At 37.5% G+C, this 24,532-nt stretch overlaps 1 protein-coding gene across 2 annotated transcripts in view; it reads left to right on the top strand.

Annotated features, from left to right (window-relative positions):
* The window catches only part of MNS1 (meiosis specific nuclear structural 1), a 98,944-nt gene that overhangs the window by 17,020 nt on the left and 57,392 nt on the right, over positions 1-24,532 (top strand). Inside the window, exons 1-3 of one of the 2 annotated variants that reach the window (XM_082617092.1) lie at positions 12,054-12,142; positions 15,576-15,806; positions 22,429-22,556. In XM_082617092.1, coding sequence (XP_082473218.1) covers positions 12,140-12,142; positions 15,576-15,806; positions 22,429-22,556 — 362 coding nt within the window. In that variant the 5' untranslated portion in view covers positions 12,054-12,139. Of the gene's footprint in view, positions 1-12,053; positions 12,143-15,575; positions 15,807-22,428; positions 22,557-24,532 lie in introns of those variants that run through there. The other variant, XM_082617093.1, reaches the window with a different exon arrangement.

Genomic DNA, 24,532 nt, shown 5'->3' with positions numbered 1-24,532 from the left:
AACTGGGTTGTTCTGATGATTATAGACAATTATATACGAAGTGACTGGCATGTAGTAGGTGCTCAATAGATGATAAGGTACCAGGATAATACTTTCTAATATTAACTGTTTTCCACTACATTTCCGTATACACGTTGCCATCTATTACCTCAAGGTAAGCTTGTTACAGAATTTCTGGACCATTCTTTTCTGTTAGCTCTATCACTTGATGGATACAGCTTCTCTCTTTCTCTCTTTCCCCCTCACACTCCCTACTCCTCCCTCCCCTCCAGCAATGGACCTACCTAGCAGGGCTGGGTCTGAGGACAGGACAATGGAAACAGCCCTGTACCAGTACTTCTCTGCCTGGCTTCAAGTTCCGGAAGCCAGCTTGGGTCCTTTGACTCCCTCCGCAGGGGGCTGCCTTCTTCATCCGCCATTCCTCCTGGAGGGTTATTGTGTCCCTCTTCCTCCCCTAGGACCTTAGAGTTACTCCTCAGGTTCTGAGTGCCCAGTCATTCTCCTTTCCTGTGAGGGTGCTTAGGCTCCCCCCAAATCACCTCTCCCTGGCCTGCCCTCCAGCCCTCCAGACACACCCACATTTCTCTAGGTACATAGCTGACGTGCTATCATTTACTTTAATCATTCCTTTATCATTGCATATTTCAATCACCCCTCATTTTTTGCTAAATTAGAAAATTTTACAATGAATATAATAATGCACTTAGTGGTTTGTAAGTTGGAGTCATGTTAATTTTTAATTAGAAAAAATTGCCATAAATGTACCAAATTTGATCAAATTAGGCACTTTTTCTAAAGCTAAGAAATGAAAAAAATACCTTTATAAAGGTAATTTACATATATATTAATATGTATACATATACTTTTAAAAATCATTAAGAGTTTTATAATTCAGAAGCGGATGCCTCTGCTCTTCACAATGAATTAAGTGTGGTCATCTTTGCTTCAACACTAACCAAATTACAGTCTCTGTGCACTGTAACACTGGACAAATCCCTAAGCAACTGTTATTTCATATCACAAGTTCCATACCCTGTTTATGTATACATGATTTTTTGTATATTCCAATCCCCTATTTTACTACTAATTTATATCACTTTCATTCAATTCTGTGCCTATACCTGTTTGTCTCTACTCTTTCTCCTATGCTTAGAATTTGACATTCAAGGCACAAAAAAGGACAATTGAGGCAATTATCTGGATGAAGGTAATTTTTTCCCAATTATATGGTATTTTAACAAAAGTGGCTTTTTACAAAATTACCTAGATAAAATTGTGTTCGTATCTACAACGAATAAGCCTTCTTTCTGTGTAGTGTTCCCCAGCCCTGGAAATGAGTATACAGCAATTCTGCAGTTATTTTCCAGTTTTACTTCAGAATTTACAAAGTCAGCAACTTCCTGGTCCCTGTAGACTTGGTGGGTGAGGGTGCCAGAGCAAGAGTGAAAGTGGGAGAGCAGGAGAGGAAGAGACCCACTACTCTAGGTGTAAATGGGGCAACAAATAAGCCATTTAATAGTGCCCTTCCCCCCACCCCAAACAATTATGTGACACTTGATCCCATCCTCACATAGTCAATGTGATTCCCAGCTTACGGTGGCTAAAATATCTAGAAACAGATTTCATTGTCTTAACAGAACAATCAGATTCAACACATGGAAGCTGGCCTATTCTGAATCAACCAGAACGTAGTCATTTCCTAACTGCATATAACAGAGAAAAAGTACCAAAGGAAGTTATATACGATGAAACCATTAAATGCAGATTTGCCACAAGGCAAGTTGGTAATGCTTGAACGTTATGAAGTGCAAAAACTGCACAAGCACATTATATTTTAAACACTCCATCTATTTAACAAACTATGTATGCTCTTCAGCTAAATAAGATGAATTGAGATTCAAGAGGCAGCACCGTACTGGCAAATCTCATCCTAAAGGCATCCATTAATATAAATCAACAGTAGCAATTTGGTTTGATCATTTATTTGCAAGAATCATTAAGGTTTATTAGCATAATTATTCCCTGTGGGATTTCATGTCAAGGAAATGAAAAATGGCATTATCAATATTTAAAAGATAAGTGTGTAATGTTCAGAGTACTTAAACAGTCATCTGCAGGTGGTGTGTCCAGCTGCAGCAAATTAGATTAGATTTGGGCATTTTTCTGAACAAAAGAAAAATTGTTTTGTTCTAATTGCTTCATTTTATAAAGCAATACGATTTTGTAAATAATTTCTCCTGTATAGTTAGAACTTACAGTGTGTACCTATTAACATGCCTTATTTCATATCAGCACCTCCGATATGTTCAACCCTTTTATGTTGTAACTATTGGGGAACACTAATCAGTATAATCCATCATTTATTATCAGGGAAAGCTTTTTCTCTCTAGTAATCTAGACCTTTAGTCTAGACCTGTAAGTGAAAAGCTATATCCCAAAGGGAAATGAACCAGGAGATTTCCCCTTAATTCTGGGAAGGCATAAATCCGTCCTTAACAATGAAATATCGTTTATAATAGTAATAATTTATCATGAGACATCTTTAAATGTGATAAAATTTTTTAAATATATATTTTTAATTTATTTATTTTATTTATTTTATTTTTTATTTTTGGCTGTGTTGGGTCTTCGTTGCTTCACGCGGGCTTTCTCTAGTTGCAGCGAGCGGGGGCTGCTCTTCGTTGTGGTGCACGGGCTTCTTATTGAAGTGGCTTCTCGTTGCGGAGCACGAGCTCTAGGCATGTGGGCTTATAATTGTTTTTTCAAAAAGCCATACAATGGAATATTATTCAGTGATAAAAACAAATGCTCTATCAAGCCATGAAAAGACACGGAGGAACCTTAAATGCATATTACTAAGTGAAAGAAGTCAGTCTGAAAAGACTATATACTGTATGATTCCAACTATATGACATTCCGGAAAAGGCAAACTATAGAGACAGTAGAAAGATTAGTAGTTTCCAGAGGTTTGGGTGGAAGGAGGGAAGGATGAATAGGTGGACCACAGGGCATTTTAGAGCAGTGAAACTATTCTGCAGGATATTGTAATGGTGGATACATGACATAATGCACTTGTCAAAATCCATATAGAGGGCTTCCCTGGTGGCGTAGTGGTTGAGAGTCCGCCTGCCGATGCGGGGGACGCGGGTTCGTGCCCCGGTCCGGGAGGATCCCGCATGCCGCGGAGCGGCTAGGCCCATGAGCCGTGGCTGCTGGGTCCGCGCATCCGGAGCCTGTGCTCCGCGACGGGAGAGCACACAGCGGTGAGCGGCCCGCATACCGCAAAAAAAAAAAAAAAAAAAAAAAAAAAAAGTCCTTATAGACCTGTACAAAACAAAGAGTGAACCCTGATGTAAACTATGGACTATAATGAATAATGTATCAGTATTGCCTCATCAACTGTAACAAATGTATGGTGCTAATCATAGTAGAAATTGTGTGGGTGTGAAGGGAAGAGGGCACATGTGGGAACTCTCTGTATTCTATCAATTTTTCCATAAACCTAAAACTGATCTAAAAAGCAAAGACTATTAATTAAAAAAAAATTTTAGGCTAATTTTCTTCAGATAAAATCAGTTAATCATTGCAATTGATTAAATTTGTCTTTGTTTTAGATGAACAGTCAGGCCAAAAATCTTTTTCTCTGGCAGACCTCCTATTAAATAGCATAAATTATTGTAGAATCTTTCTACAATATCCATGTGTGGACTAGACACAAGAAGCTATAACTAAAATTTCCTTTAGAGTCAGAGATCCTCAGTTAGAGAAGCAAAATAAATGAAAAGCATACATGTTTGCTAAAATACTTTGCAATGCTGCATGACATTTCACTATTAGGAATTAACAAATTCTACACTATTGAACCTGTTATATCCTGAACTGATCCTCATCTCTTACCCTCACTTCAAGGAGCCTAACACTTTGAGGAGATGGTTATGTCAGGAAATCTGCAGCAGACTTCATCTCAACTCAATTTATACACAACACCAAGAGGGTAACCTTCTCTCTGTTCCTCTTAGACAGTGTTGCCAATGAGTAGAGCAGTAGAGGTAACGCTGATATGCAATCATGTGACCAATGACTCAAGGAGAGAGGGGGGCAAAAGGTTTGCAGCTCCCAGAAACTCTTTCAAGGCTCAACGGAAGCTTTTTATTCGTGCTTTGTATTCTTTTTCTCATGGTCTGAGTCTTTGCCACATACAGTGGTCCTTGGGTATCTGCAGGCAACTGGTTCCAGGACCTGCCCTGGATACCAGAATCCACAGATGCTCAAGTCCCATATACAGCCCACGGTGCCTGTCGTTCTGCATCTGCGGATTCAACCAACCAGTGATCCTGTAGTACTGTATGTATCTATTGAAAAAAATCCCTGTATATGTAGACCTTAGCAGTTCAAACCCATGTCGTTCAAGGGTCAACTGTATATACCTTTTAACCACAATTTCCTTCAAGGTGACTGTTGCATGTTTTAACTTGATGATGTATGGCTCAATCTTTAATCACTGTTTCTTAATTAGTACACTTTGTTCTTATTATAATGCCATTACCTTAAGGTAGAGGTCCCTTTGCTAGGGCAACCGGGAGTACAGTGTGAATACTCTATAACTGAGAACTTGAATTGTACTTGGTCAGAATCCTATTGGTTTTATTCAGCTCCCCCTCACTATTGTGATTAAAAGTGTGGCAACCATTCCACAAATCCTTCTTTTTGTCTCTCATAACTTCTGATTACCTACATGGCTTCCCCTTAGTTTATTTGTACTAATTGAATGTGGTGCTTCCCCCCCCCACCACATAATAGCTTCCCTACCTGAATTACCCTTCTAATCATCCTAACACTCAAATTAGTACATTCTAAATATAATGTTAATCCTTCAATGGATATTTATTAAGCTATGCTATGTTCAGGGCTCTGTGCTAACCACATTTTGGTAAATTTAGACAATTAGTACTGCATTTAAACTACTGCTGTGTGTGATGTTATGAAATATTAATTGCATGTTTTAAGAAGCAAATAGTATTGATATATTTAACTGCCTGATGAAACAGATAATCTATATATCAATGAGTGACATACTTTGTGTATTTGATTAATGAGTAGTCTCAAAGTTACAAATATTTCCTTGCGAAAACTAATATCCTACTGTGATTTAGAAGTCCATTGTACATGATAGAGCTTACCTTCATCAAGTAACTAAACACTTAAAGATCAGATTTGTACCCTGTTAATGTTTCAAAGACATTTCTATTTATTGATGTGTGAGCATTTCAGATAAATAATGTTGACTTGAGTCTGTGTATGCAACCAAAGAATTTGTCATATGGATGCCAAGCAATTAATTAGATTGTGTTAGGTAGATAAGGAAATGAAGAAATCATAATGTATCTAGACTTTAGAGGAGTCTTTTTGGAGAATTCCCTCATTATATTCTTATAGAAGGGTATAGAAATATTGGTAGTATATTAGTAAAATTAGTGCATTGGTAAATTGTTGAATGATCATACTCAGTTTGCTGATCTAGTTCCACCTGGAGAGATACTCTAGTAGTGCATATCAGGGCTCTGTGTTCTCCCAGTCTTACTCAGCATTTTTATCTATGAAGTATTTGAAAATATGAAAGGCATTTTTATCCAATTTGTAAACGATGTCAACTGAAAAAAACGCACAATGTAAGAGCTGTGAGTTAAGTTTTATTTGGGGCAAAATGAGGGCTATAGCCTGGGAGACAGCATCCCAAATAGCTGTGAGGAACTTCTCTGAAGAGGTAGGGGGGAAGGTCAGTATTATAGGTGATTTTAGTGGAGGTGGATACGTGCAGTCAAGTTTACTTTTTTTTTTGTAAAAAGTAAACTTGACTGCTAGTCTCATGAAGGTTGCTGCTAGTCATGAGGAGCAGATGTCTCTGTTAATGATTTTAGTGTCTTACTGCATATGAGAAGATGCAAGTATTTGGGTTCAGAAAATCTTGTCCTGAAAGTTTCTAACTATCTGAAGGCCTGTTCTGCTAGTTGTTCCCAGAGCACAGAGTGCCTCATTCCTGATCTCCACCCTGAACTCCTTTCAGGGTGTACTGAAGGTCAGTTACTGCAGTGGCTAGTGACTTAATCCTTGTAAAGGCAGATGGCAAGTGCCAATTTTTAGATAGCAATGACATGACTCTGGGTTATTGAATTACTAGACAAACATGTTGCATGGGTATTTTGGAGAGCAAAGCCAAGTATTAAAAATTGCAGTCAAGACTCTGAGATCACAGGGATTAAAGGAAGGAAACTGGCTAGTAGCTTCTAGAAAATAAAGAAGGGAGAGAGGAAAATGTGAGAAAGGAAATTAGAGGTTTTCCACTCTAACTACTAATAATCTTTAAAATCAAACATTGATTTTGATTTAAAAAGGCAATTAATGCTGCAAAAAGTTTTGTTCTTCTTAATCATTTTCACCCCTGAAATTAAACAGAGATAGTGGTTGTATCAGTTAGGAATTTCATTTGGATAACTGTAATAGAATCACGGGTGGAGAAGAGGACACAGAGGCTTAGACAAATTAGTTTACTTTTCTGTCAGATAGCATGAAGTCAGGAGTTAGGCAGCCCAGGGCTGGTGTGGTAGCTCTGTGGTCATAAAGAAGCAAGGCTCCTTCTCTTTTTCTGCTCTGCCATCCAGAGCATGTGTTATCTCATTGGCAAGACAGCTGGTGGACTCTGTCATCACATACTCTTATTAAGGACAGAAACCCACACATACAAAGGCCCTCTGACAAGAAAGAGCTCAGAGAAGTCCATTTTGGCCAAAGTTTGAAGAAGAAACCTAAAGGGCTAGATATATAAGCCTTTACAGGTCAGGTTGATGGTTTTAGACTTTCCTTAAAGGCCAGAAGAAAACAGTGAATTCTTATCATTAAGGAAAGTTTTTCCAATATGAGACAACAGAGACCTAGTGTGCCAAGACCTGTCTAAAATGCTGAGACTGGACGAGGATAACAGAGAACCCCCTTCCTCCCACCTCCTGGCTAGTAAGCAGGAGCAACAAAGAAGAGCAATCTGCTGGGGGAGGAGACAAGTATGGAGAGAACCTCTGACATGCAGGAACACAGGGAAGGCCTAAAGGTAAGGGTGAGTCAGGAATGTTGAGAGAAGCAATCTGGAAAACCAACCCCCAACATAAGCACAAGATAACACGAGAGAAATTTGAAGACAGTGGTGCACTGAAGATAACCGAAGCAACACGAAGTTCAAATCCAGCTCAACTTCTGACTATACAGAGTCAACCTCCTACATTCACTGTAGGAGAATAGGTGTGCTATTGCCAGGCATAAATATGACATATCTCAGTCTCTGCTGTCTTACACATGATGTCTGGCATTCAATCAAAAAGTATGAGACACACACACACACAAAACCAAGAAAAAACAAAAAAAAGTGTACAAAGGTGAAGCAGTCAACAGAACAAAACTCATATGACCCAGATGGTGAAACTATCAGAAAAATTTAAATACTATAATTAATATACTAAAGTTTCTAATGGAAAAGATAGACAATATATGTGAAAAGATGAGTATTTTTAGCTGAGAAGGTGGAAAGTATAAGAAAGAGATAATGGAAATATTAGATAAAAACAAAATAGTAATGAACATGAAGAATGCCTTTGACAGGCTCATCAGAAGACTTGACATAGCTGAGGAAAGAGTCAGAAAATTTGAAGATGTAGCAATAAAAACTACCTAAACTGAAACACAAAGATAGAAAGATTGGAGGAGGAAAAATCAGAGCATTTGAGAGCTTCATGACACTATCAAATCACCTAACATATGTGGAAACCTATGTATTGTGGATTTATATATGTAAATAAAATGTATGATAACAATAGCACAAAAGATGGGATGGAGGAATTGAAATTAAACTGTTGTAATCTGTATATACACACACACACATACATATATACATATATATAGTAAATCTTAGGGCAATCACTAAAAAATAAAGAGGTATAAATAATAAGCTGATAATGAAAATAAAATGGAACCACAAAAAATAATCAAAAAGAAGCAAGAAAAAGAAGAGAAAATGAATCAATAACAGATGCAACAAATATTTTAAAATTTGCAAAATTGTAGATATCAATCCATGCATAATATCCATAATGATATGTAAATATAAATGGCATAAACACACCAATTAAAGGATAGTGATTGTCAGATTGAATAAAAAAGCAACACCCAACTATACACTATCTACAGGAAAGCCATTTTAAATATAAAGACACATTAAAAGTAAAAGCAAGGAGAAAGATATATTATGTAAACACTAGTTAAATAGAATCTGGAGTGCCTACATTAATATCAAAAAGACTTCATAACAAAGATTATCACCAGGGAAAAAGAGGGTCATTTCAGAATGTTAATGTCAAAATATTTTTAGGACATAATAATAATCCTAAAGGCGTATACATCTAACAATAGAACTTTAAAACACATGCAGCAAAGAAAGAACTGAAAAGAGAAATAAGCAAATCCACAGTTATTCTTGATGACCTCAACACTCCTCTCAGTAATTAATAAAGCAAATCGACAGAAATACAGTAACGATATAGAATACCTGAACAGCATTCTCAATCAACTTGACCTTATTGAACATCTCACCCAAAACATCAGAATACATATTCTTTTCAAGGACACATGAAACATTCACCAGAACAGACAGTATTCTGAACAATAAAACAAACCTCAATTAAAAAGATTTGAAATCATACAGAGTGTGTTCTCTGACCATAATGGAATTAAACTAGAAATCAATAACAAAAAGACACCTGGACAATCTGAAATGTTTGGAAAGTTAGCAAAATGCCTCTAAATAATTCATGGGTCAAAGACAAAGTCTCTGAATATTCTGAATTGAACAAATGAGAATGCACAGCATAATCTGTGGGAGGCAGCTAAAGCAGGGCTTAGAGGGAAATATAAGTTATACATTTATATTTGAAAAGAAGAATGGTGTTAAAGATTTAAGCTTTCACCTTATGAAACTATAAAAAGAAGAGCAAATTAAACCCAAAGCAAACACAGAATATAATGATGGTAAGAGCAGAAAACAATGGACTTGTAAATAAAAAAACAATAGAAAAAAAATTAATAAAACCAAAAGTTTGCTCTTTGAAAACATAAATAAAATTAATAAAACTCTAACTGATGAAGAACAATATTTCTTCAAAGTTATTTCTGGTAGAGCTTTCTCTTGTGTGCATAAAAGTAATATAATTTCAATCATTTGTTCATTTAACAAATATTTATTTATCACTTACTATATGCCAAGCACTATTTTAAATGCTTGGGATACATTAGTGTGCAAAATAACAACAACAGGGCTTCCCTGGTGGCGCAGTGGTTGAGAGTCCACCTGCCGATGCAGGGGACACTGGTTCATGCCCCGGTCCGGGAAGATCCCACATGCCACGGAGCAGCTGGGCCCTTGAGCCATGGCTGCTGAGCCTGCGCGTCCGGAGCCTGTGCTCCGCAATGGGAGAGGCCACAACAGTGAGAGGCCTGCGTACCGCAAACAAACAAACAAACACAACAACAACAAAATTTCTGCTGACTGCCCAGTCAACAAGGTTTAATTAGAGGCTACTTTAAGGGAAGCTATACATAAGCCATGATTTTCGTACCGTTCTTTTGGAAGTTGCTAGACTAACAGGGGATTAAATGCAAATAATAGTTACATCCTGGTTTCAAAGTGTTTTGTACTGTACACACCCTGTTGTCAATTTTACTTTTGTAGTAACTGGGTTTGTAAGACTCCCAAAAGACAGAAACATTGACAATATTCTCCCTGTACACAGACACACATACACTTGCACAAGTCCCTTCTGATGTTAGAAAACAATATGAGTCTAAGGTGAGGTCTAAAAGCCCATTAGGGTTATCTATTTGCTATTAATCTCTTTGCATTTCAGTTTGGGAGGTTTCTATTGACATATCTTCAAGCTCACTGATTCTCTCTTCAGTGGTGTCCAGTCTACTGATATCCTATTAAAGGCATTCCTCATTTGTTACAGTGTTTTTGATTTCTAGAATTTCCTTTGGATTCTTCCATTTCCATGTCTCTGCTTAAATTACTCTTCTGTTCTTGTATGTGGTCCACATTGTCTGTCAGATGCCTTAGCATATTAATCATAGTTATTTTAAATTCCTGTTTAATTCCAAATGTGTGTGAGAGCTGAGTCTAGTTCTGATGCTTACTTTGCTTTTCAGACTGTGCTTTCCCTTGCCTCTTAAAAATCTGCCTTTAGCCTTGAAATTTGTTGTTGAAAGGTGGACACGGTATATTGGGTAACGGGAACTGAGGTAAACAGGGCTTTAGCGTGAGGTTTTTTATTATATGGCTAGGAGTTAAGCTGTGTTTAATGTTTGCTGTAGCTGTAGGTTCCAGAGACTTCAGATTCCTCTGTTTTTGTTTTTGTCTCCTGTTGTCTTTGGATTCCCTAAGAATTCCTTGTTAGAGTGTGTTTTGAAGGACTTCCAGCTGTAATCAACTGTTATTACACTGGAGCATTGTTGGTGTGGTGATAAAGTGTGGGAAAGAGGAAGCATTTTATGGTTTTATGGTTAAGCTGTGTCCCTGGGCTGTGACCTTTACGAATATTTCTTAGATCCCCTTTGTCCACTTAGGTGAGACAGGAAGGCTGGAGGCAGAGAAATGTCCTTGCCCCAGGTAGAATAAGGCTCTGGTAAAATCTTTTCCTCTGTAAAGTAGGCCTTTATTGTGGAGAAGGCTCTGGACATATTTCACAATGATTCTTCTTCTCAGCCTCCTGCCAGGACCATGGGAGATCTTTTTCGGTTCTTCATTGTGAGAACCTGGTGAGATTCCTGGAGACAAAACCCAGAGAAGTGTGGAGGCCTCCCTAACACGGCAGCCCCCACTAGTTTCACTGATTCTAGTCCATACTAGTCCAGCAATCCATCAAAATTACCATTTAATTATTCCTAATTCATGGCTTCAGGGGCTTCTGCTCCATGTAAGGAGGTCTTGACCGTGACTCTCTGGATTTACCTCTCCCCACATTTCAGGGTGATGGGTTGCCCTGTGACCTCAGTTTTATGATGAATGCAAGAAAAGTCATTAGTTTCGAGTTTTTCCAGCTTTATCTGGTAGTAAGGAGGGAAGTGACAGCTTCCAAGTTTTTTATATTTTGGAGCTGAAACCATAAGTCTTATTTTTAATTAATCTTTAAGCAGACATATTGCTACACAAGATGGACTTCAAATTAGCATAAACTAAGCCAAGTTCACATGCTAACTACCTTAGAAAAAATTTTTTTTTCAGTTTGGACAAGATTTCTCTAAACATGTCATCTCTAAAATCAATATATTTGACTAATTTCTCTGACCCATTCCTGTTCTTAAGTTCTTCCATTTAAAATGGACTTCAGTGTGTAACTTGCCAATAAAATAAACCTAACCAAAATACTGCCATCATCTGTCTGCTCTCTCATTGGTACCTGGACCTTGTATTACATAGAATAAGATCCATGTGGCCCATATATTTTATTCCCCCAATTTACCAACAGCTTCTGTGGGTCCCCCACAGTGCACAGTTTCTCAGCTAGGGAGACCGTGACCGTGCCTGCCACTGCCGAGGACGAATGCCGTCATCAACCCTGGAGAACCTGCATTGAGGCTGCAGTAAGTTCTGTGCACGGAAAGTGACTTTGGCCTCATGTCTTAGACAGGAGTTTGCCGTATTTCTCTGTAAAGTTTCCACACCTCAACTTGGCTCCCAACTCCACCAAACCGACAGATAATGGCTTGAGGGGAATCTTGGCTCCTAACAGACTGCAAAGGGCTTGCCTCAGGACACATTTGGACTCCCCCCCCGCGCCCCCCACCCCCGTCTCCTTAAAATTTATGGAAATACAAAAACAAAAAACTTACGGAAGTAGCCGCCCTGCCAAGCCTCCCAAGAAGCTCAGCGCTCATTGGATAGGGCTGCGCCCAATGGGAGGCGGCGGCCTTCGCGGGTGGCTGGCGCGCTGCGGCGGCAGTTGCCGGGAGACCGTATCAAAACCGGAGAGCTCTACCGGCGTCTTGGTATACCGCCTAAGTTCGTGGCCGCCAGAGCGGGAGAGGGGGAGTTTCGTCGGCCGAGATGGTGAGCCTGTCGGGGGTCTTAAAACTAGTTGGTGGTCTATTGATTTAATTCTAGTTCAGAGCCAAACTGCTTCTAAAAAAGGATTAGAAGTGCCCAATCTGAGAACAAAGTGGGAGACTCGTATTTGCTTTCAGAGAACTCAGGTGCTATTATTTAAGGGACTACTTGGTTGTCTATTGATTTAATTCTAGTTTAGAGCCAAACTGCTTCTAAAAAAGGATTTGAAGTGCCCAATCTGAGAACAAAGTGGGAAACTCGTATTTGCTTTCAGAGACCTCAGGTGCTATTATTTAAGGGACTACTTGGTTGTCTATTGATTTAATTCTAGTTTAGAGCCAAACTGCTTCTAAAAAAGGATTTGAAGTGCCCAATCTGAGAATAAAGTGGGAAACTCGTATTTGCTTTCAGAGACCTCAGGTGCTATTATTTAAGGGACGCTCCTGGTGGCTTCAAGCCTTTTTTTCGCATTTCCCCACAGTATATTAAATCCGCCCGGTAAAAATCTTGCTTCCCACACATCTGGAAATTTGGGAAATGTTTAAGAACCGCTGAACATATGAGTGGAAATGAACGTCCAGGAGAGAGCGAATGAATAAATAGCAGCGGGTTGACCTATTAAATCTACATTAGAAAAACGTGACCTTTTTTTTTAACATCTTTATTGGAGTATAATTGCTTTACATTGTTGTGTTAGTTTCTGCTGTATAACAAAGTGAATCAGCTATATGTATACATATATCCCCATATCCCCTCCCTCTTGCATCTCTCTCCCACCCTCCCTATCCCACCCCTCCAGGTGGTCACAAAGCACCGAGTTGATCTCCCTGTGCTATGCAGCTGCTTCCCACTAGATATCTATTTTACATTTGGTATTGTATATAAGTCCATGCCACTCTCTCACTTCGTCCCAGCTTACCCTTCCCCCTCCCCGTGTCCTCAAGTCCATTCTCTACGTCTGCACCTTTATTCCTGTCCTGCCCCTAGGTTCTTCAGAACCATTTTTTTTAAAGATTCCATATATATGTGTTAGCATACGGTATATGTTTTTCTCTTTCTGACTTACTTCACTCTGTATGACAGACTCTAGGTTCAACCACCTCACTACAAATAACTTAATTTCATTTCTTTTAATGGCAGAGTAATATTCAATTGTATATATGTGCCACATCTTCTTTATCAATTCATCTGTCGATGGACACTTAGGTTGCTTCCATGTCCTGGCTATTGTAAATAGTGCTGCTATGAACATTGTGGTACATGAACTCTTTTTGAATTATGGTTTTCTCAGGGTATATGCCCAGTAGTGGGATTGCTGGGTCGTATGGTAGTTCTATTTTTAGTTTTTTAAGGAACCTCCACACTGTTCTCCATAGTGGCTGTATCAATTTACATTCCCACCAACAGTGCAAGTGGGTTCCCTTTTCTCCACACCCTCTCCAGCATCTATTGTTTGTAGATTTTTTGATGATGGCCATTCTGACTGGTGTGAGGTGATACCTGATTATGGTTTTGATTTGCATTTCTCTAATGATTAGTGATGTTGAGCATCCTTTCATGTGTTTGTTGGCAATCTGTATATCTTCTTTGGAGAAATGTCTATTTAGGTCTTCTGCCTGTTTTTAGTTTGGGTTGTTTGTTTTTTTAATATTGAGCTGCATGAGCTGTTTATATATTTTGGAGATTAATCCTTTGTCCGTTGATTCATTTGCCGACATTTTCTCCCATTCTGAGGGTTGTCTTTTCGTCTTGTTTGTAGTTTCCTTTCCTTTGCAAAAGCTTTTAAGTTTCATTAGGTCCCATTTGTTTATTTTTGTTTTTATTTCCATTACTCTAGGAGGTGAATCAAAAAAGATCTTGCTGTGATTTATGTCAAAGAGTGTTCGTCCTATGTTTTCCTCTAAGAGTTTTATAGTGTCCGGTCTTACATTTAGGTGTTTAATCCATTTTGAGTTTATTTTTGTGTATGGTGTTAGGGAGTGTTCTAATTTCATCCTTTTACATGTAGCTGTCTAGTTTTTGCAGCACCACTTATTGAAGACTGTCTTTTCTCCATTGTATATCCTTGCCTGCTTTGTCATAGATTAATTGACCAAAGGTGCGTGGGTTTGTCTCTGGGCTTTCTATCCTGTTCCATTGATCTATATTTCTGTTTTTCTGCCAGTATCATATTGTCTTGATTACTGTAGCTTCGTGGTATAGTCTGAAGTCAGGGAGTCTGATTCCTCCAGCTCCGTTTTTCTTTCTCAAGATTGCTTTGGCTATTCGGGGTCTTCTGTGTCTCCAAACAAATTTTAAGATTTTTTGTTCTAGTTCTGTAAAAAATGCAATTGGTAGTTTGATAGGGATTGCATTGAATCTGTAGATTGCTTTGGATAATATAGTCATTTTCACATTATTGATTCTTCCAATCCAAGAATATGGTATATCTCTCCATCTGTTTGTATTATCTTTAATTTCTTTCATCGGTGTCTTACAGTTTGCTGCATACAGGTCTTTTGTCTCCTTAGGTAGGTTTATTCCTAGGTATTTTATTCTTTTTGTTGCAGTGGTAAATGGGAGTGTTTCCTTAATTTCTCTTTCAGATTTTTCATCATTAGTGTATAGGAATGCAAGGGATTTCTGTGCATTAATTTTGTATCCTGCTCCTTTACCGAATTCACTGATTAGCTCTAGTAGTTTTCTGGTAGCATCTTTAGGATTCTCTATGTATAGTATCATGTCATCTGCAAACAGTGACAGTTTTACTTCTTTTCTGATTTGTATTCCTTTTATTTCTTCTGCTATATTTTGGAAGAGTTTGAGTAGGACAGGTGTTGGCTCGTCTCTAAATGTTTAATAGAATTCACCTGTGATGCCATCTGGTCCTGGGCTTTTGTTTGTTGGAAGATTTTAAATCACAGTTTCAATGTCAGTGCTTGTGATTGGTCTGTTTATATTTTCTATTTCTTCTTGGTTCAGTCTCGGAAGGTTGTGCTTTTTCTAAGAAGTTGTCCATTTCTTCCAGGTTGACATGACCAGCTTTTGAACCTCACTTTACAGCCAAAGGGGAAGGGGTAGAGGGTGGAATGAGGAGGAATTCCCTCCGTAGAGGTAAAGAGCTGGGTCTATAGAGCTCAGCTGCCCATCTTTGAATTCTAGTATGGCTGTTTATTAGCTGAGGAAACTTGGGTCAAGTTGCCGTAACTTTTCATGCCTTATATATAAGATGGGGAACACTAATAGTACCTGCTTCATTGATATATCATGTATTTACCTACCACATTTGCTTTTTTATTATGATATATTTCTTTGAATTTAGGAAGGAAGCCACAAGCCTTTCGTTTTTTACTGTTAGCTATCTTCATTTCATTTGTTTCTGGGGCTACATCAGTATATTTAAAAAAATTAGATCCTGGATCACCAAAGTATTCTTTCCCCCCCACCCCCATTTTAGGCTTCCAAAAGGAGAACTCTGAGCTCTAGTGAAAGGCATCAGAAATTAGTAGATGTAAACTATTGCAAAAAATTGCATGTCGGGGCACTACAAAGGCTACAAGAATCAAAGAATCAAATCAAGGACCAAATGGTGCAGAATGAGAATGATGACCGGGCTGAGCGCAAAAGGTTCCTCAGATTATTACAGAATGAACAATTTGAGTTGGATATGGAAGAGGCCATTCAAAAGGTAAGTTTTACTATTCATTTTTATATCATTTTTTTCCTTCATTTTCTCTTTGGAAACAATGAAAGCCAACTGGAATTGAGTAGAGAGACTAAGTATCAGGCAAAGGATGTCTCCCAGTGAGTCAGCCCAGTGTAGTGGTAAAAAGCTGGGATTTTGGAGCTGGACTGTGTGTCTTTGAGTCCTAGTACTCCTATATGTTAGCTGTGGAAACTTGGGTAGTTTGCTCTTACTTTCTCTGTCCCATCTAGAAAGTGAGAAGAATAATAGTACCTACTTCATAGGATTGTTTTAGTAATTAATCAGTTAATACAGGCAAAGCCCTTAGAACAGTGCCTCGAAGAGTAAGCACTCAGGTTTTTTCCTTCATAAATATGAAATCCATAATTACTAACTTCCAGTTTTGTTCACATAAGTATAATTCTGTTCCTTTCCCTAAAATTCTAAAGACAAAAATTTAAGAATACCTTTTTTGAATTTATTGAGATTAAACATGTACATTAAGTGGTAGAAAACGAACACTTATTTATTAGCTATGAATTTACTTGTATTTTTGATTTTTGAAACACTGCCTTGAAAAATTCAGGTATAATATGTAGGTATGCAACTACTAAAGTGTGGAGACAGTTTTTCAGTGCATATTTTAAGGGATGAGGGAGGTAGAAAAAGGGAAACCAACAAGAAAAGAAATGAGTTCTCATAAATGTGAAAAAGATGTTCTGATATTTCAGTATTTTTTGAGTGTCTGCTATATGTTCAACATTTTGTAAGGTTTTGTGGGGAATGGCAAAACCAAGTTTTAAAAGTGGTATTCATCCTTCTGAGTTTCAAATTCCAGAAGCTTAGACATGACTTTTTAACCCTGAGCAAGAAGATCCTTGGGGATTAGACTTTTTTGCCTATTCTTTTTATTCTTATTTTTTCTTTAATTTTAAAGAAAATCCCAGATATCATGTCAACTCTCTCTTGTATACTTCAGTATACATCTTACAAAATATGGATTTATTTTTATATAGCAGCAGCATAATGCCATTATCTTACCTGGTAGAATTATCAATAAATAAATTCAAGGTATCATTTAATACCATTCCATAATCAAATTTCTGTGATTGTGTCAGAAGACTGCTTTTACAGTTGGTTTGGTTTAATCAGATCCAAACAAGGTTTATCCAGTGTATTTGGTTATGTCAGGTCCCTTTTAATCTAGAACAACCCTTCCCTGTGCTTTTTTTTTTAACTTCATGTTTTTAACTTGTTAAAGAAGCTAGGACAGTTGTTTAATAGGATATCCCACTTTCTGAATTTATCTATTTGCTTCCTCAGTGGTTCCTTTACTTTGTTCCCCTATCTCTTCTATTTCCTCTAAATGAAAGTTAGCCCTAAGGGCATGATTAGATTTAGGTACAACTCTTTTGGCTGTGACTCCATGGCAATGCTATCCTTGATATTTTATCCCACCAGCAGACATACTGGTGCTGATGTTGATGCTAATGTTGATTAGTGGGTTTAATGAGATAGCCTGGTTCCTCCATTGTAAAGATCCCTATCAAACTTTTTTTTTTTTTTTTGTGGTACGCGGGCTGCTCACTGCTGCGGCCTCTCCCATTGCGGAGCACAGGCTCCGGATGCGCAGGCTCAGCAGCCATGGCTCACGGGCCCAGCCGCTCCGCGGCATGTGGGATCTTGCCGGGCCGGGGCACGAACCCATGTCCCCTGCATCGGCAGGCGGACTCTCAACCACTGCGCCTCCAGGGAAGCCCCCCATCAAACTTTAATATTTGGTTTCACCAATGAATCTTTTTCATTATTAGGGGTTGCAAAACACTGATTTTTCTAATTTTGGTGTTCCTTTCACATTTATTTAGCTGCAATTCCTCTGTAAAGAACTTTCCCTCATCAATTAGCGTAATTTGGTATCCTGAGATATAGTTTTTACTGGAAAGGGAGATAAATAATTTTCAGAGTAAGAATTGGTGCCCTAGTCACTTCCATTGGTGTATGCCTATGTTGCTTTTTAAAATTTTGTTTTCTTGAGCTTTGGACTTTTTCCCTTAAAAAAATTTTTTTTTTTGGAGTCATGGGCCTTTATATACTTGAATTAATTGTATTTATTATTCTTTTTCATGCTCAGATTGTCCTACATTTGGCCAATGGATGCCCTTTTATTGCTTCTGTGTCCTTTTGACATGACTCCCTTTATTTGTGGTAGCTTCCTTGCTTTTTGTCAGAATACAGTGTTGCAGGCTAGGGATGGTTAATTTTACATGCCAGCTTGACTGGGCCATGGGGTGCCCAGATATTTGGTCAGCCATTATTTTGGGTGTTTTTGGATGAGATTAGCATTTGAATTAATAGACTGAGTAAAGAAGATTTTTTTTTTTTTTTTTTTCTCTACGTGGGCCTCTCACTGTTGTGGCCTCTCCCGTTGCGGAGCACTGGCTCCGGACATGCAGGCTCAGCGGCCACGGCTCACGGGCCCAGCCGCTCAGTGGCATGCGGACCCTCTCGGACTGGGGCACGAACCCGTGTCCTCTGCATCGGCAGGTGGACTCTTAACCACTGCACCACCAGGGAAGCCCGAGTAAAGCAGATTTTGAACTGAAACAGCTCTTACTGAGTCTCAAGCCTGCCAGCCTTCAGACAGGAACTACACCAGTGGCTCTCAGGCCTTTGACCTTAGACTGGAACTAAACTATTGGCTGGCTTCTGTCTCCAGCTTTCCAACTCACCCTGCAGATCTTGGGACTTGCCTGCTTCCATAATTGCTTGAGCCGATTCCGTATTATATTGTTTCTGTTTCTCTGGAAAACCCTAATACAAGGTTCGTTTTGTAAATTTCTTGCTTCGTACCTGGAATTGGGCATTGTACCAAGGAGTTCTATTATCATTTAGTGGAAATAATATTTAGAGACAATTTTGGGTTTAGATATGCTTATTATTCTTGGGTGTTAGATATGCTTATTATATTGGTTCTAGGTCTTTTCAGCAGATAGAACTTGGACATATGCATATTTTTAACTTTTTGAGATAAGTTTAGTTTTACAGAATAGTTGCAAAAATAATACCCTTGACCTGACTTCCCTTTATGTTACCATCTAACATAATCATAGAATAATTATCAAAATGAAGAAATTAGCCTTGCCACCATACTATTAACTAAACTGTGAGATTTATTCAGATTTCATCAGTTTTTCCACTAACACCTTTTTGTTGTTGTTGTTCCAGTATCACAAATTGCATTTAGTTGTCAGGTGTCCTTAGTCTCCTCCATTCTGTGAGTTCCTCCCTTTTTTTCTGTCTTTCATGACCTTGACAGTTTTGAAGACTATAGTTCATTTGTTATATTAGTTTTCTGTTGCTGTGTAACAAACTTCCACAAACTTAGTGGCTTAAAACAATATCCATTTATTACCTCACAATTTCTGTAGGTCAGAAGTCCAGGCATGGTATGTAGGTGGATTTTCTGCTTGGTCTCACAAGGCTGAAATCAAGGTGGGATGCATTCCCATGGGATGCATTCTCATCTAGATCTTGGGGCCTCTTCTCAGCCCGTTTAAGTTGTCAGCAGTGTTCATGTTCTTGTAGTTGTAAGCCTGAAGTTTTCATCTCCCAGAGGTTGCTGACATTCCCTGCCACGTGGCCCTCTCTACACATGCAGTTTACTTGCTTTCTGGCACCACAAGATGTTCCAGGCTCAGCTTATTCTTTCCTTGCCTTGGAATCAACCAGTTCTCTAAGAAGACTCGGTCCCTTTTATTGGAAAATGGTATTTAGAAACCAAGGTCTGAATGATGGACGTGTTCATTATTACTGGGGTTTTACTGCTGTACTCCCTCTAGGTGGAAAGAACTAGAAAACAAACTAGAAAATAACCATACACACACATCTGTGTTTACATTTGTGTGTCTGTCTATCTGCATGTATTTATTAATAAAAAAGCCCATGAGCCTGAGTTGGTACTGCTGACTCCAGTCTGCCACCATAGGTGTCATTTTAGTCTTTCCCCTTTCCTTATTTGTAATTGCGTTCTCCCAACAAAAAGAAAGCTGGCTCTCATTATCTACAATATATTTATTTATTCTTTCAACCCTAGAATACAAATAGTTTCAGAATTGCTAACCTGCACCCTTGTGAACAACAAATTCACTTACTACAATACAGACTTGAGTGCAGTTCTTTGTGTCTTTAGCCTTGCAATATCTAGTCAAACTTTTTTCCAAAGTTACTTATGTCCACTCCTACCTACCTCCTCCATTGTGGTTATTTGATTGATTTTTGTTTGGTTGGTTTTTTTGTGATTGATTTTTAATACAGTTAATTTGTTATAGTCTGCATTCCATTGTCCTCCCCAATCTGATTGTCCTCAATCAATCTGATTGATTTCTTTTTTTTTAAATGTTGAAATAATTACATATCCTTGGGAAGGTGCAAAGATAGTACAGAGAGGTCCACTGTGCCCTTGGGCAGTTTCCCCCAATGGTTACATCTTACACAAATGTAATATGATATCAACCCTGTAAAATGATATTGCCATGTTATGCGTATATATTTCTATGTCATTTTATTACATGTGTAGATTTATGCAACCACCACCTCATTCAAGATACAGAACTATTCCATCACCACCAAGACCTCATTCATGCTACCTACCCCATTATTGTCACACACTTCCTTCAAACCCCACAATGACTGGCAATCACTAATTTGTTCTCCATCTCTATAATTTTGCTATTTCAAGAACCTTATTTTTAAAAAAAGATGTTATATAAACAGTCCTGCATGTGATTCCATACATATGTGGAATCATACGTCTATAACCTTTATTTATTTATTTTTTAAACATCTTTATTGGAGTATAATTGCTTTACAATTGCTTTACCATGGTGTTAGTTTCTGCTTTATAACAAAGTGAATCAGCTATACATACAAATATATCCCCATATCTCCTCCCTCTTGTGTCTGCCTCCCACCCTCCCTATCCCACCCCTCTAGATGGTCACAAAGCACTGAGCTGATCTCCCTGTGCTATGCGGCTGCTTCCCACTAGCTATCTATTTTACATTTGGTAGTGTATATGTGTCCATGCCACTCTCTCACTTCGTCCCAGCTTACCCTTCCCCCTCCGTGTGTCCTCAAGTCCATTCTCTACGTCTGTGTCTTTATTCCTGTCCTGCCCCTAAGTTCTTCAGAACCATTTTTTTTTGTCTGTAACCTTTAGAATAGGCTTTTTTCACTCCACATAATGCTCTTGAGATTCATCCATGTTGTTGGATATGTCAACAGTTGATTCCTTTTTATTATTAAGTAGTAGTACATAGTATGGATGTACTAGTTGATTTCATTTTAAATTTGCATATTATAAAATTCATTCTTTGTTATGTACAGTTCTGTGGATTTTGGCAAATGCATAGATTACTGTTTCCACCATCACAATGTCATACAAAGCAATCCATCACACCAAAAGTCCCCTCATGCTTCCCCTTTATCAACCACTCATACCACCCCCCAATCCCTGGAAACCATTTTCATTTCTCTGGGAGAAATGCTTAAGAGTACAACTGTTGAGTTGTATTGTAAAAACTATTTTCCAGAGTAGCTATACCATTTTACATTCCCACCCAGTGAATAATGCTGTTTCTCACCAGCATTTGTTTTTGCTGCTACTTTTTGTTTTAGCCATTCCAGTAGGTATGTACTGATATATCATTGTAGTTTTAACTTGAATTTCCTGATGTCTAATGATATTGAACATCTTTTCATGTTCATATTCTTTCCTAAATACAGAATTTAATCAAGTCTCTAGATCTTTCTACCATTTTATAGGAAATACAAAAGAGAAACAAGATATCCTGGTGAAGCAATCAGTCGAATTCAGAATGTGGGACATTCTGTGGGACATATGTCCTAATTTCCACAACAAATCAGTGTGCTGGCGGGGGGTAGTCTGTGAGGAGACTGTTAAAAAATAAAAGAGACTTAAGAGAAATCATAACTAGATACAATATATGGACCTTGTTTGGATTTTGATTTGAACAAACCAAAAAAAAAAAAAGGATCTTCAAGACAGCTGGGGAAATCTGAATATGGAAAAGTTATTAGACCTTACTAAGGACTTATTGTTAATTTATTTCAGTTTATTACTTGTATGGTTATATAAGAAGAAATTCTTGTCAGGTAGAGATCAATATTGAATTATTTACATGGTAATGATATATCTAGGATTTGTTTTTAAATATTCTAGCAAAAAAATATATATATTTAGGAAAAAGTGGGAGTGAAGTGGAAGAGTAGAGAAAAAAGATTGGCAAAATACTGATAATTTTTGAAGATGAGTGATGGCTACCCGAGGGAGTGTTTCAATATTCTTCTTACTTTTGGTGATATTTGAAATTTTCCATGAAAAAATGTTCAGAAAAAAAAAATTCAGATAAAATGTTCAGAACATTTTCCAGATAAAATGTTCAGAAAAAGTATTTATTGAAATTATATTTTGTATTTTAAAACATAAACAGTTGACTGCTCAAAAGGTACTTATAGTTTTTTGCTATAAAACAAATTCAACCTTAATGAAAAAAAATCTGATTCTGGGGGACAAATGACTAAAGTTATTTATTTTTTTATTTAGGCAGAAGAAAACAAAAGATTGAGGGAGCTCCAGCTTGAACAAGAAGAAAAATTGGCTATGGAATTGGCAAAACTTAAACATGAAAGTCTAAAGGATGAGAAGATGAGGCAACAAGTAAGAGAAAACAGGTATCTTGGCTTCCAAAAATTTCATTTATTTAGTCTTTTTGGCCACTTAAAAATTTTTTTTTTTGCATTAGGTCCTTGGTTATCTATTTTAAATATAGCAGTGTGTACATGTCAATTCCAAACTCCCAATCTACACCTCCCCTTTACCATTCCCCCCTGGTAATCATAAACTAATTCTCTTGAGTCTGTGAGTCTGTTTCTATTTTGTAAATAAGTTCATTTGTATCATTTTTTTAAAGATTCTGCATATAAGTGATATCATATGATATTTGTCCTTCTCTGTCTGACTTACTTCACTTATCTTTAAACTTTTATGTAATGCTTAGCATCTGAGAGTGAGATTTCTTTCTTTATGTCATTGTACTTAGTTAATATTTTGACTAGAAATACTGCTTTAAATCCTATATATATGTTCATCTGAGAAAAGAGGTAATATTCCTAGAAATACAGTATTAATATTTAAGGTGAAAATCAGTATCAATTCCGTCTTCTCTAAAGATAATTTTTAAAATGACCTCTTATAAAAAAGACTCATGAATTCTACTCATAAGAAAAATCTTAGGTGATAACCTAATTTAATTTTATGCCCTTACATAAATTTCCTACAGTATTTCTGGAAGGTGGCTGGTCAGCTGTGGTTTAGCACGTCTAGTGACCGCAATAGGAACTTTTTCATTCAGCCCTATCTTTGAATAATCCTTTTTTCCCTATTGTTTCAAAATTAATTTCCCTGTAATAACCAGGCATTTATCTTAGTTCTGCTATCTGATTGAAAAAGAAATAAATTGAGTTTTTCTTTAGGACATCCCTTCATATTTATGAATCCACTAAACATTTCCTTCTGTAAGTTAAATGTCCCTTATTCCTTCGTTTGTTCCTTAGATAACATGATTTCAACTTCTTTACCATCCTGGTTCTCTTCTGTAGATGTAATGTAGATTTTTAGTATTCCTTAACAAAATATTGCCCCCACAATTATGTGTAATACTCTAGGGTACTGTTTATTTTATTTAATTAAAAAATATTTATTTGGTTTGTTTATTTATTTGGTTTATTTATTTATTTATTTGGTTTACTTATTATTTATTTATTTATTTGGTTGCACCGGGTCTTAGTCGTGGCAGGAAGGCTCCTTAGTTGCAGAGCACTGGCTCCTTAGTTGCAGCATGTTGTCTTCTTAATTGTGGCATGTGGGCTTCTTAGTTGTGGCATATGAACTCTTAGTTGTGGCATGCATGTGGGATCTAGTTCCCTGACCAAGGATTGAACCCAGGCCCCCTGCATTGGGAGCACAGAGTCTTATCCACTGCACCACCAGGGAAGTACCTAGGGTACTGTTTAGTACTCCTAATAGTGAGACTATTAACCACATTGTTCTAGAATATGTTTCTTAATGTTGCCTAAGATCGAATTACTTTTCAGTGGCAGCCTATCACACTGTTGATTAAAACTCAGACTAAACTAAATGCCCATTCTGTACTTATGTAGTTGAATATATTAGGAATTTACTTTGATAGTTGTTACATTTTATCTTAACTGAGCAAGGCTTCTATAGAATATTATATGACCCATGGATGAGCTCCAGAGGTTTTGAGCCCATTAAATTATATATATACGTTTGGCAAATGTACCCATGTGTATTTTTCTGTGTCCACAACTTTTATCACATTCTCTAAGGGATTACTAATTCTTAGAAGAAAAAAAAAAAGATTTAAAATTGCTGCTAATGTCTTCGTATTGCTCTAGTCTCAAACTATCTTTTTTGATCTTAATTCTCCAATTATTGTTAGCTATCAATCACACTTTTATGTTATCTGAAGATGAAATAAATGTTTCATATGTCTTTGTCTAATTCACTGATAAAAGAATTAAATACAGGACCTTTCTAGCAATTGAAGACTAGGTGATTCAGATAAAAGCTCCCTCTCAGAGCAGACTGTCTGGAGAAAGTATAATAATAAGATATGGGAGAGGAA

The sequence above is a fragment of the Mesoplodon mirus genome (assembly GCF_964341445.2).
Source record: "Mesoplodon mirus genome assembly, chromosome: 4".
Classification (NCBI taxonomy): domain Eukaryota; kingdom Metazoa; phylum Chordata; class Mammalia; order Artiodactyla; family Ziphiidae; genus Mesoplodon; species Mesoplodon mirus.
The sequence above is the reverse complement of the archived record's forward strand: the minus strand, read 5'-3'. Positions and strand labels throughout refer to the sequence as shown.